The sequence below is a fragment of the Equus quagga genome, chromosome 16 (genome assembly GCF_021613505.1).
Source record: "Equus quagga isolate Etosha38 chromosome 16, UCLA_HA_Equagga_1.0, whole genome shotgun sequence".
Taxonomy (NCBI): Eukaryota; Metazoa; Chordata; class Mammalia; order Perissodactyla; family Equidae; genus Equus; species Equus quagga.
In genome coordinates, this window is record NC_060282.1 from 43,263,236 (window position 1) to 43,276,303 (window position 13,068).

The 13,068-nt window shown below is 43.5% G+C and overlaps 1 protein-coding gene across 6 annotated transcripts; it reads right to left on the reverse strand.

Annotated features, from left to right (window-relative positions):
• Nucleotides 1-254: 254 nt before the first annotated feature.
• Nucleotides 255-9,476, reverse strand: PDP1 (pyruvate dehydrogenase phosphatase catalytic subunit 1). 6 transcript variants are annotated; one of them, XM_046642514.1, is made up of 3 exons: nucleotides 9,335-9,449; nucleotides 8,520-8,554; nucleotides 255-4,302 (listed from the first exon to the last, which is right to left on the reverse strand). In XM_046642514.1, exons 2-3 carry the CDS (start codon nucleotides 8,548-8,550, stop codon nucleotides 2,645-2,647), a joined length of 1,689 nt encoding a protein of 562 aa, XP_046498470.1. In that variant the 5' UTR covers nucleotides 8,551-8,554; nucleotides 9,335-9,449; the 3' UTR covers nucleotides 255-2,644. The 6 variants fall into 6 exon arrangements, with proteins under 6 accessions (XP_046498470.1, XP_046498473.1, XP_046498471.1 ...); XM_046642517.1 differs by lacking the exon at nucleotides 9,335-9,449 and adding an exon at nucleotides 9,178-9,193; XM_046642515.1 differs by lacking the exon at nucleotides 9,335-9,449 and adding an exon at nucleotides 8,790-8,891.
• Nucleotides 9,477-13,068: the final 3,592 nt, after the last annotated feature.

Consider the following 13,068-nt stretch of genomic DNA (forward strand, 5'->3'; position numbering starts at 1 on the left):
GGGCATGAGGGAATTTTCTGGAAAGGGGCATGAGGGAATTTTCTGGAGTAATGGAAAAGTTCTATACCTTTATTGGGGTTGTAGTTACCAAATCACAAACTGTATATTTAAAATCTACGCATTTTATTGAAAGTAAATTATACTTCAGTTTTTTAAAAAAAGTACTATTTACCTACTGGATCTTAAAGTATAATCTACCACCGTAGAAAGTATTCAATGAGTTTAACTATTATTAAAAACACAGGCCATTCAGAAAGCAGACATGAAGCTTTAATTCACTGTGGGCATTTCTCTGACCATTCTCTACATTATAAACTTTTCACTTCTTCACACAGATACATCCTCTATAAGACAGTTTTTCTACCAAGTACTATGTACCATACCCCCATTCCATTGACTAGTTATGGGCGTATTATAAATATCATGAGCCACTGATTAAATATAAATACAGAAGTTGATACATGTTAGAAAGTTTAAATAAGGAAAAGTTTAAGAAAGGCTAAATACCATGAAAGTTTACATGTATTCTTTAATTCCAGATATCACATCACAGTGACAACCAATTACAATAAAATCACAACTGCTTTTAGATGAGAGTACATTCAGATTTCTAACATCCAATTATTTTCATTTCCACAATGTCAACTCCACATTGCATTTTCATTTCTACAGAGAGTAGACTGGTTTTTGGACTGCAGACCAAGTTTCTTGTGTAATAATAAGAATTACTATCTTGATTATGACCACAGGAAACTGAACACTATATAGAGACAAGACTTTTATTAAGTATATAGTAATATGGAACTCTTCAGTGATGGAGTCCAAAAGAAATTCAAATAGTAGCCTGAAAATGGGTTTTAGTTGCTGCTGCAGTCTATATATATTTCATTAAAAGATGAAGTCTTTTTCAAAACATTTAGAAATAAATATATAGTACAGCCTTTCCCCCTCCAAAATGCTGCCTGGAAGAAAAGTTCCAAGCTGACAAGAAAAAAAAAAAAAAAACAGAAAAAAACAAAAAACCTCAGAAAGCAAACAGTAGATGATATTCTGAGGTACAATCTTCCTGAGTTTATTTTTCAACTGGAACAAGTTCTGCAGTCAAGAGTTCTACAATGCTTTAGTGTCCACAGTCCAGAGGGAGTCCTTGAACATTTAGTTCATATTCTACAGAAATCCAAAAGGACTCCTACAGACCCCTCAACTAATTACACAAGGGAAAGCTACTCATGTGTTGTATTAAAATCTATATGAATCTCAAACATAGTCATAGCCAATCTTTTAATAGTGATGATAGAATAAAAGATGAAAATACATGCACAGCTGTACACAGATCACCATTAAACACAGGAACAAAATGCCATTTGATGCATATCAAATAAGCTCTCAAAAGCCGATCTGAATATATTTATTTTCATTTACTTTGATATATCATTAGAAGGGACTGCATATAATTGTGGAGACTGCTGCAAACAACACTTGATGCTACTAAGTGTTCTATTAAAGAAGCATCAGGCATGCACAATAGTTCGTTTAAAATTTCTCATGTATATATCTTAACAGTCCTATTTATAAGCTATAATATGTTTAAAGCATTTAGTAATTTTGAAACCAAATATTTTAATTGACCTATGTCTAAGTGGGGGAAAACAAAAACTTCCTCCGCCATCTCAATGGAAGGTAACATTAAACCTCACTCCCCAAATTGATATTTAAACTTATTTTATACGTCACCCTTAAGATTCCCAAAAGTGATGAAAATTCTCATCACTACTAAATTAGAAGTATGATTTCACGGCAGCAGTCTACCCACCGCACACTTACAGCACGCCAAGCCTTTGGAGACTACATGATAAGAGTGGTGCGCTGGTCGCTATAGATGACAGCAACTGAACATATCAATCCCTCCTTTTTATTCTGGATCTTTTTATTTCAAACTAAATAAAGTTCTTCATTAATACAAACTGAAAAAAATCTTTTTTATTTAACATCAATGTAAGGGTAGATGAAACTAAAAATGTTTATTGTCTTCAAGTGAGTGAAAAAATAGAAAATGTTTCAATTACATTAAGTACTCAGCGGTGGGGAAGGGAGGTTGCTTAGTTCTTGGTCATTTATGGCTTAAAGCACTGGATCTGGAAATCACTTCAGGTTAAAATAAATTTATATGAATCATGCACAGATCGTATATCTAGGAAATCATGCAATAAATAAATGATCTCAGGTACACTGGAATCTTAGTGACAAAATGGGTCTGCAGGTGTGAACAGTAATGTTTCTTCCCTTTTACCAAAAGAATACGCCCAGCAAGATCCTTGCTTTCGGCCCATTCAAGAGTCTACTTGCTAGGTCATCCTGATTTTCTCAGATTGATAAAAGAAGCCAATGTCACAAGACATCTGCAATAAGGAACTGACTTGCCTCAAATGCAGGTGCTATGAGGTCCAAGCTAGGCAGAATGAAACTCTCATGATCCTGCCACCCTGCTGCAAAGTCAACCTGGAGTACTTGACTAGCTAGAGCATCAAATGGGTAAATGCTTAGAATGACCTACTGGAAATGTTTATTGTACTAGTATCTTTTAAAAATCTATCTGCCCTTTAAATCTATTTCATTTGAGAATTGCCAGGGTAAGATCCACTCACTATTCCTGGTTTTGATATGCCCCTACGACATGAGAATTGAACTGAACTACAATGATTGTAATGTCATCTCTGTACATCCGAGCAAGCTCTTCGGGAAGACTAAGCATTTTGGAGAGGCGCTCATGATCAACAGCCCCAAACTCGTTGTTGCCCACAGCATGGCGAATGAGATGGGTTGCTGCATTCTGATCCTCAAATACCGAGGACATCTTGGCTCTCCTTTCTGTTAAAAGGCCATGCATCTGTCCCAGAGTTACCTTGTAGCCACCAACAGCTATTGGCTGTTGGTGATGCATGCCTGTTAGGTACTCACCCACAATCCTGACCACATCCTGTCTATGCATTGTCTCCCACAACCCATCAGTAGCCAACACCAGAAACTTATCCTGTGGCCTTAATCGGTGGTAAGTCACCTCTGGCTCAGCAGTGAGATAAGGAGGTGTGTAATAATTAGGAGGGATAAACTTGGTATATTCATTGTCATTCAACTGGTCTGGGCCAGATTCTATCACTCTCTTTTGAAGGTCAATGCTCCATTTGAACTTGACATCTCCAAAAGCCCTAAAAGGCATCAGCAAGCCAAGCAGCCGATCCTGTTTCACCACACTCTTGGCCTCATTCTTCGGGTGTTCCAATTTCAGTCGTTCCAGTTCTCTTTCATTCTGAGCATTGTGGTCATTAGAGAGAGTGACTGCTGACCAAGAGCCGTCCTCTTCCTGAACACCCAGCATGGCTCTGCTATCACCGGTATTGGCCACATGAAGGTCAACACCATCCACATGGGCTACACAAGCGGTGGCCCCAGAAAATGCCACTCGAAGTACCAGGTAGTTGAGGAAAGAATTGGGATCACCGACTTGAGCCTCCAAGGAGATGTCATTATCAAGCCTCTTGAAAGCATTAATTAAAGCCTCCTTAACATCAATATCAGTTGACTCCCCAGTGTTGAGGTCTATAAGCTCTTGCCAGTAAGTCCTCAAGCTGTTAAAATACAGTTTGGACGCCTCCTTACTGAAGTAATCATTGGGGTGCTTGTGCCACTGGAGAATGGGTAGCAGTGCCCGACCACTCTCCACTGCATTTTCAATCTCTAGCAAAGTCTCATGAGGTAACAAAGAGACAGCAATATAATAAAAGAGTCTTTCACTGACTGCCTGGGAACAAGCACAGCCTGCATGGCCATCAAAAACCCCTAAAAGCATCCCTCTGGTCTGCAAGCAGGTTGCTGCACTTCTCCGGTCCTCGATGGGTGCATTTGCAGGCAGCTGATTACTGTCAAACCCAAGGACAGAACTGACATTTTTGCCGTCAAATTCTGGCACTTTGAAACTATATTCATTAGCTTTCAGGATGCTGTTGACTTGAGGAGGTGTGAGGTAAAACTTCTGCGGTGTGGAAGCATATCTTCTTCCTTGGGTGTACTGCCACCAGTTGTCCTTCGGCCGGCAAAAGGTAGCATACGCAGGGTGGGATGTGTACCTCAGGCGACTTTGAGGAAGGTAAGGGGATGAGCAGCAGAGATGTTTGTGGTGGCAGTAACACGCAGTGCCATAGAATCTGCTCAGCTCACAGTTACGGATCAGAGGAAAAAACAGTTGAGTTGGTCCTGGCATGGCATCAGAGAATAGTGGCAGGCTGGAACTTCTGACTGGGATTCCTAGACAGCAAATTACACAGATACACACAGAGAAGAGTTAAGTTTCAGATTACTTAATCTATCTTTGCTTTTATAACAAATATTTACCAGGTGAATCTACGTGCTAAACCCTGTGCTGAGAGGCACTATATTTTATACACCCATGATGTACTATTTCTACAGGGTATATTCCGCTAAGCACAGCTCCCAATCATTAAGGGAGCCAGGACTGAACCGTAACCTAGTCTGTTCTCTTTTCTTCATATTTCTTTGTGCAGCACAAACTGTGCAGAATGTACAATAGATTTGGCTGGGGGAAGCTGAGGAGATGACAGTTATATAACATTAGGCAGTGGCAGTCTACCTGGCCAATTACTCTCCTCCCTATCCTTAAAAATGGCCTTAGATCTCCCATATCACACGGGGATTTCTCCCATTTATGAAGATCCTGTTTCTAGATCTGTGGTCAATTGTTAGCATTTGATACATATGTCTTTATCCAAAGAAGTGTTAGGATACGTCCCCAACATGTATATTCATGAATTATTTTGTAAGCTATACACATACACTACTGTATTAATATAATGTTCATTATAATATATACAGAAAAAACTTTATATAATGAATAAAAATAGAAATTTCAATATTCCCTTCCTGCATCCAAGTGGATAATCTTGCAAACAATGCTTCTCTAGACCGCTGTGCCAATTTGGTGAGCTTAGAGACAGAGGTCTGCCACCAACTTGCCAAATGATCCTGGAAAAGCCGGCTCCCCTCTTTGAGCCTCACTTTTGTAAGCTGGAAGTGAACACATCGGAGCAGATACTATCTAAGGCCGCTTCTAGAACTCCATGGCTTTATGAAAAGCATTTGTTGAAGTGAAATACAATGCAGGTTGTATAGAAATGCAGGTTTGCAATACAAATGCAGGTTTCATTTATTCATTGTTTAATTTTACTGTGTCCTTCATGATAAGAAAGTTTAAGTATTCTAATAGTTCTAAAAGTTTGTTAGTAACATAAATGGTCTCAGTTTTGGAATTTAATTAACTTGCTAGCATTTTCCTCTGTTTATCAGCCATAAGGGAAAGATATAGAAATATTATTTGTATCTATTATGAATCCCAAGTAGAATTCACCCCTAGAAAAATATTTTCTCTTACATAATTTTTTTTTGGAAGATTAGCCCTGAGCTAACTGCTGCCAATCCTCCTCTTTTTTGCTGAGGAAGACTGGCCCTTGAGCTAACATCCGTGCCCATCTTCCTCTACTTTATATGTAGGATGCCTACCACAGTATGGTGTGCCAAGCGGTGCCATGTCGGCACCCGGGATCTGAACCAGTGAACCCTAGGCAGCCGAAGCTGAACATGTGCACTTAACCGCTGTGCCACTGGGCTGGCCCCTTCTCTTACATTAAAAAAAGAGGGGGGTATCTATTTGCCTCGGAAAGCAATAAATAGTGAAAATAATAGTCTAAAGTTTGGATAAAAAAGGTACAGCATTATAAAAATGAACAAAACAAAATCATATCACTGACTATATGACACTGAAAATATTCTGCCGGGCATTTATCTAGAAAATGTAATAAATGTGTATCATTAATCCAGATAATTTATGAAAAAAAAATTCCTCTTCTTCCTCAATAACATATTTCCCCTGAACTTTTGAGGTATTTTCAAAGTATTCATTTGGTCTATAAAGAAATCGGTTTTAGAAATACTTTAAATAAGGGGGCCAGCCCAGTGGCGCAGCGCTTCTCAGTGGCCTGGGGTTTGCCGGTTCAGATCCCGGCTGCAGACATGGCACTGCTTGGCGCCGCCATGCTATGGTAGCCGTCCCACATATAAAGTAGAGGAAGATGGGCACAATGTTAGCTCAGGGCCAGGCTTCCTCGGCAAAAAAGAGGAGGACTGGCGGTAGTTAGCTCAGGGCTAATCTTCCTCAAAAAAAAAAAAAAAAGAAAACTTTAAACAAGGGATAAATGCAGTACACAAAAAGGAATAAGGAAAATAAAACCATTTTAGTCCTAATATCAACTCTTCCTTCCTAAGGTTGAACCCATTACAAAAAAAAAGTTACAAATATCATAGACAGTGTTACCTATATAGTACATTATTTTCATGTACCCTCTTTTGAAGAGTAATTTGAGAAGAAGTGATAAGTGGATTGTGAGGGAACAGAGAAAACCAAACACTGAATAACAACTGATTCTTGTTTGCTTCTGTAACAAGCACTGCATAAGCCAGTCATATGGAGCCCCTCTTGCAAGCGATAGAAAGTACCATTAACTGCACTATTTAAGAAAGGATTTGTTTACATAATTGAAGACAAAATTAGGCAATAGAAAGTAATGATTAGAATTTTGGAAATAAGATCAATAACTAAATAACCATTCTGAAATGCCGCAATGAAAAATAGGAATTCCAGAAGAACAGGACTCTATCAAGGCTAACCACTTAAATAACAGCACTTCAAACTGAATACCTGAAAGTCATCCAAAGGTGAAGTGGACATGACTGAGCCAGGAGATGTGCTCAAATGTTGGGCCGCATGACACTGGCTTCCAGACATAAACCATATCTTGTTAGGTTTGCATGCAGAAAGCACATTAACTAATTTCATGCTTTGCATAAAGATTTTCTATTACTAAAAATGTAAACAGATGGTACTCGTAATGAAAAGAAATTTCCTCTATAACTTTATATAAGTTTGCATTTGTGCTTCCATTAAAATTTAAGAATCTTACAGGGAAAAAAATATGTTTGTTTCTGTATGGAATGCAGATTGAATCAAAATACTATGGGTGTGTGTTTGGGAGGGGAGTTTCACAGCTGCATAACAAGATTTGGTTCCATGATGTGTAATCAAGAACTAAGTCCGGGGAAACCTGCACTTTCCTTAAATTCCTTTGTTTTTACAATTTTTCTGCTTTCATAGTTAACTGCAAAATGAATGAAATATTGTGGCAAAAGAACTAATGATTCATGCAGCAGATGCTTTGAATAATATGTAAACTGAAACAGCAAGCACTCAAATAAACAATATACTACATTTTTCCTTCAAGGCAAAAGTTCTCCAGATTAAAAACAAAAAAGCAGAGAGCGCATTTTATCAACTGTATCTTTCAGTTATTTAGGAGATAAGCACATGGACTGAGAAGGTATCCTAACGCCCCAACTCCCAACATGCCTTCAAAAGACAAATTCTTAGGCAAACTGGAATTTATGAAAACCCTGCTCTGTGATTAATGAATGTTCTATCATCACCAGTACAACTTATATATTCTCTCCATCAGACCAGATACCCTTGGAAGTCAAAGTACTTTCAAATGCTTTCAAAAACTATAAGCATTAAAAAACTCTGAGTATCTTTCTGAATATCCTGTGATTCAACAACAGCAAAACCCAGGAAATCAAAATTTTTACTCACAAACTTGCTAAATTAAGAAAGTAGAAGGCTTTTGATTAGGCAATGAGAACAGCAACAAGGTGCACTTGTAAACTGGAGCAGTGTCAAATTCTCAAGTAATTTCTAACCACAATTTCACCAAAAAGTTCCTATCCCATGATCCAGACTCAGCTACATTATATGCAGCATCTGAGACGGATGTGGCCGATTTTAGCAGATTTGGCTGATTTTGCCAGTGACTAAGACTAACAGGAAAGGTGCACTGCAACCGGAACCAGGAGAGAGACCCATCCATTCTTACTAATGTGCTCAGCAGAGCCTGTGCCATGAAAAGATTCCACTTCATCAGTAAAGCCATGGAGCAAATTAATTAGAAAACGCTGTTACTGCACTGACTCCAGAGTTCTTTAGCTTTGCTTTTGGTGTAAATGAAAAAAATGCTACACTAGTCATTAAATGTGTCAGAACCTCGGTTTATGTAATCTGATTACATTAAACACCCTGCATCAAGACTCTCTGCAATTTTTCAGCATTTTCTGGAAATGCCTAGCCATTTCACAGCTCCCGTTATCTCTCGATGAAGGAAGAAACCGGCTTCCTTCAGAAGACACGAAGCCCCAAGCCAGCACTTTTGATTAGTTTCCTTTGTCCCTATCTGAAAACTGCACTCACTAAGGCATCAAAGCTATCTCAGTCCAGGATGCTTTTGCCCCTTTGTCTATCCGTCTCACCCCTTAATTCCACGGCGACCCACATACAATCATCCACACACAAAATCAGTCACCATCCTTTCTGGGTATCCAACGCAGGTAGTTAGGGGAATACCTACCAATTCGTCTGGGCCCGGGACACACACACATTCTCCTGTCATCACAACACGGAGCCGACAACATCCACAACCCGCGCGGGCAGCAGCAGCGACAGCAGCACCGGCCCATTGAAAGCAAGGCAGAGATGCTCATTAGAAGAGGCGGCGGCGGGGGAGGCGGGAGGAGAGGAGGGGCGAGGTCTCGCTCCAGCCCGGTGAATGAGGCTGGGAGGGGAGAAGATGGAGGAGGGAGAAAGGGGTGGGGAGAAGAGGGAAACCAAACCAACCCACCCCGCGGGAGAAGCAGAGTTACAGCCCGAGGCGGCGGAGTCCTAGACGCGAGCAGAGACGCGCCCCGGGACCGGCCCCTACATCCAGGCCAGGCACGCACTCCCCAGCAGCGCGGCATCCTCTTCCCGCTGCCCGGGCTTCAATCCAGAAGACCAGGGGTCGGCCCGCGGCGGGCTGTCCGTGGGCTCACCCCTGACCCTGGGGCGTGTAAGGAGGGTCCCTCATGCAGAGACGCCGCGCCACCTGCGCCTCACGTCCCCGGAGCTCCCCCTTCCGCGGGTCCCCACAGCGCCCCCGGCACTGACAGCGGGCCCGCCCCCCCATCCCGAGCCCGCGGCTGCCCCCAGAGCCGCCACACCCGCCCGCAGCCCCGACGCCCCGCGCGCACCTGGCGCTCCGGGGTTCGTTCCTCCCTCGCCCCGGCCGGCCTCCGCACGCCCGCGGCCGCCGCTCTCTACGCGCACCGGGCGCCCCCTCACAACTTCGGGAGGCTGGAGGAGGATTCCGGACGGGGCGGCTCGGAGCCAGGAGTACGGAATACGAACCGGGCACGCCAGGGAAGAAGCCGCTTCTTCTCGACGAGGAGGCGGCGGCAGCACTACCCGGCGCTCCCTCCACGCAGGCCGGCACAACTCCCCGGAGCGAGGCCCCGCGACCCCGGCCGGCCCACTCCGCGCCCCTGCTCCTCCGGGCCGCCACCCTGCCCCGCCCGAACGTTCGGGCTGGAGCGCTTCCCGTCTTCCGATTGGCTGCGCAATGGCGGGTGGGCGGGGAGGAGGCGAGCGGAGGGCGGGGGCGGAAGCGCACCGCGCCTCTCGCCAGCTTTGTGACGTCACGGGGGTCAGACAATCCCTTCCATTCGGCGCGAGCAGCCCATTGGTTGCACGGGCCCGCCTCACGTGACCGCGCCCGGCCGCCCGTGGAAGGTGGGGCCGCGCGGCTGTTGGGAGCTAGGGGCGGCGGAGCGGGGCGGAGGTGGCCGGCCTGGCGGTGGTTTGGCAGGGAGGAAGCGCCTAGGTCAGCCCCAGCATCCCCACGGGTGCACGACCTCGGGCGCCGACTACGGCTTCGGGCGCCGACTGTGCCCCGCTGGGCGGGCTTCCGCGAGTCCTGGTACCTTGGCCGTGGACCGACCGTGCGCATGGGCGACCTGGGGGCCGAGCTTCCCCCCGCGCTTCGCCGGTGGGCCCAGGCTTCGTAAGATAGGCTGCGGGGGCGGCTCCCAGCCCAACGGGAAACTAAATTCCCTGCGGTTCGCCCCAATCTAGGATATAAGGCAGGACAACCCGAGCGTATCTGTGGCCTCGTTCATTTGATGCTTTCCGGACTTTAGGAGCGTTAACTCGGTTATCATTTTCTGAACACCTCTCAGGTCCCGGAGAGGAGCTGGTCTAAACAGCTGCAAGAGGCCGTTGTGATGAAGGAATTCTTTTTCCTATAGAGTAGACGTGTGCTCACATTCTCTGAGGGGCTTTGAAATCGGTATTGTTTCCTTTGCCCTGAGTGGTTACAAGGAAGAGGGTACAATGCAGCCCACAGAAGTGGAAGGAGCACTGGATTGGAGTCAGAGGACCTCCGTCCAAGTCATTTCCTCTTTTTGAGACTCAGTTTCCGCCTCTGTGAGATAAGGTTAGGCTTGGGGTGGCATTGCCATTCTGTTGTTAGAAGACATCCGGAGGGCTTCTTCACTTGCCTCCTTCCACCCATATCCGCTCTTTATGGGAACAGAGCCATAAAGCCTGAGGCTTCTACAAGCTTCATTGAAGGTGATATCAGGTAGATTTGCACTTATCCTGCCTAGTATCAAACAGTGCGTTTACTTTGATTTATTAAGCATATCTGCTTGTTAGCCAATGAAGTTCCCAAAGTGATGTGGGCTGGATATAAAAACTCATGTTAACAGTATTGTGGAGTTTTATTTAATCTTGCATTATCTGGTTTTTATGTAATAAAGGAAAAACTTCATAGTATGCCAGAAGCTGGTTCTTCATAGCTCCTGGATCTTTCCAGCCTCCTCTATTCTCTAAAATAGAGGAGAGCCTTTTTGCCAGCCCCAGGCAGCCCATGGAACTCTTGTGGCTACTCTTATGTGGCCTTCATCTCAGTTTACGTGGGTCCATCTACCTTGCTTCACCCCCTTCTTTTTACTTCCTAACTGAGCTTCCCGTAAATTCCTAAGTATTCATTCTCCTTTGTCCTGTTGAATATCTGATTTAGGTATCTGGTTTTCTCTTGTCTCATAGACCAGGATAGAATAAGGTGGTATAGCCTAGTGAATAAGAGCATAGCTGGAGCCACACTGCCTGGGTTCCATTCTCAGCTCTGCAGCTTATTTGGGCAACCTCGTCCTGGCTCAGTTCTCTAATATGTAAGATAAGAATAAAAACAATAGTAACTCAGGCCAGCCTGGGTGGCCTAGTGGTTAACTTCGCATGCTTTGCTTTGGCGGACGGGGTTTGGTTCCTGGGTGTGGATCTACCACTCTGTTAGTAGCCATGCTGTGCTGGTGGCCACATACTGAAAAATAGAGGAAGGTTGCCAAGAATGTTAGCTCAGGGCAAATCTTCCTCAGCGAAAAACAAAACAAAACAAAATGGTAGTAACTCACGGGTAGTATTAAGCGAGTTGATGTAATTATATATCGTGCTAAGAAAGTACATAGCAGGAAGTAATGGCTATATATGTATTAGCTATTATTAATGTTCTAAACGTGTGCAGGTCAGTGTCTGTTTTAGATTTAGGACTCCTAGAAAGTAGGAAACCCAGACCCCCAAGTGCAATATGTTCTAAAGTTAGATACTAGTAAGTTAGTAATAGATTGGAGAGTCTTAGAACCTTAGGATAGCAGTTTGAAGTAATTTACATGAGGAGTGTCACTACTTCTTAGCCCCTACTTTGCAGACATGGAGACCAGTAACTGAAGCTAAGAGGGGATTTTTACAAGTTTCTGACCTAGGATTCAGAAATGAAGTTTATACTAGGCTTGGCTCTTGTCTATAAACTTTTTCCTAATGGTTGTGAAAATAAAGTAAGACTACAGAATACATTCATATCAATGAACTCTTCAAAGTTGTTACCTTGGTAGCATATACCTTACTCCACACCAACACTGCCATTATACAGAGCACTTTTAAAATTACCTTCTCAAATTGTTTTTGGATCTGCACAGGAAACCCCACCTTGTTTTACTATGACCAGCACCTTGGTTTTTATACCAAAATAGCATCGATTCTCCCATCTTATTATTCTTAGTTCTGAATGACCTGGCTATTTCTGAAAATAACACCCACTCTTGAAAAACTGGTATTTGCCACCACTAAATATAGTCAAAAGAATTTGTCATGAGTATTGAAGGCAATGCCAAGGTATTTCTGGATTCAGAATAAAGGCTCCCTCCCCAAAGTAATGGCTGTGAAATAAACTCATTTAGAGGCATAAGTTTTATTTTCTAGCTGCAAAGTTGATGCATTGATACGTATGTTATAAATCAAGTCAGAGCAACCAACTGCTTGTACCACTGGGGGAGATTCTTTAGTGTCTCAACCTTGTCTCCCCTCTGGCCTGGCTTTCTTCCTGTCTCTAGGTAGAGCTCCGTTTGGCTACCCAATAGGCTTGCTTTGAAGTGCTGTTTGTTATCACATGGCCATATGGCCAGAGCAGGGGAAGGTCCTTGGGATTGCCACTCTGACCCCACAGACTGTTGTAGCTGCCAGAACACCTGTTGACACTTTTGACATTGGAAGATTTAGAAAAGTAACCCTGAGATAACCCAGGATTGTTGTAGAGAGCGGCCAGCCAGGAGAGAGTAAGGGGCTTCAAAAATAGTATGATACCGAAAAAGTGCTGTGCAAAAATACCTATTTTGTCTACATGTATGCTTTCTGTGATACCAGAAATGCAAAAACAGTTCTTGAATGAGACCCTTAACACTGAGTCATTTTCTTGCCCTAGAATAAACCTAGAAATGAACAAGTGTTTAACCAGATTGGCCTGGTGTTCTTGTGGGCAGTTGATAAAACCTTGGGGATATTGGAGGTTAGCTGTCATAACATGGAAATGGTCCAACAAGGTCTCAGAGCCTGCCAGGAAGCTTAAAATAGACCTGCATGTGGGCCTGAGATGCTGTCAGCCTGATGGTTAGTGACTTACCATGGCTTTTGCCAAATTCAGCAATCAGAGGGAAGAGAAGCTAGCTCACTGCACTCCTCTTTAGCTCCTGCTTCCCTACAGGTCTTGGATAGGAAATACGTAATTACTAAGTACCTGAGAAATAGGCACT

Coding starts and splice junctions, on each gene's coding strand:
- PDP1 (XM_046642513.1), bottom strand. CDS start 8,907: ATGCCGCGCTGCTGGGGAGTGCGTGCCTGGCCTGGATGTAGGGGCCGG. Junction 4,303..8,519: donor TCCCGGGCCCAGACGAATTG/GTAGGTATTCCC, acceptor TTTGCTGTCTAG/GAATCCCAGTCAGAAGTTCC.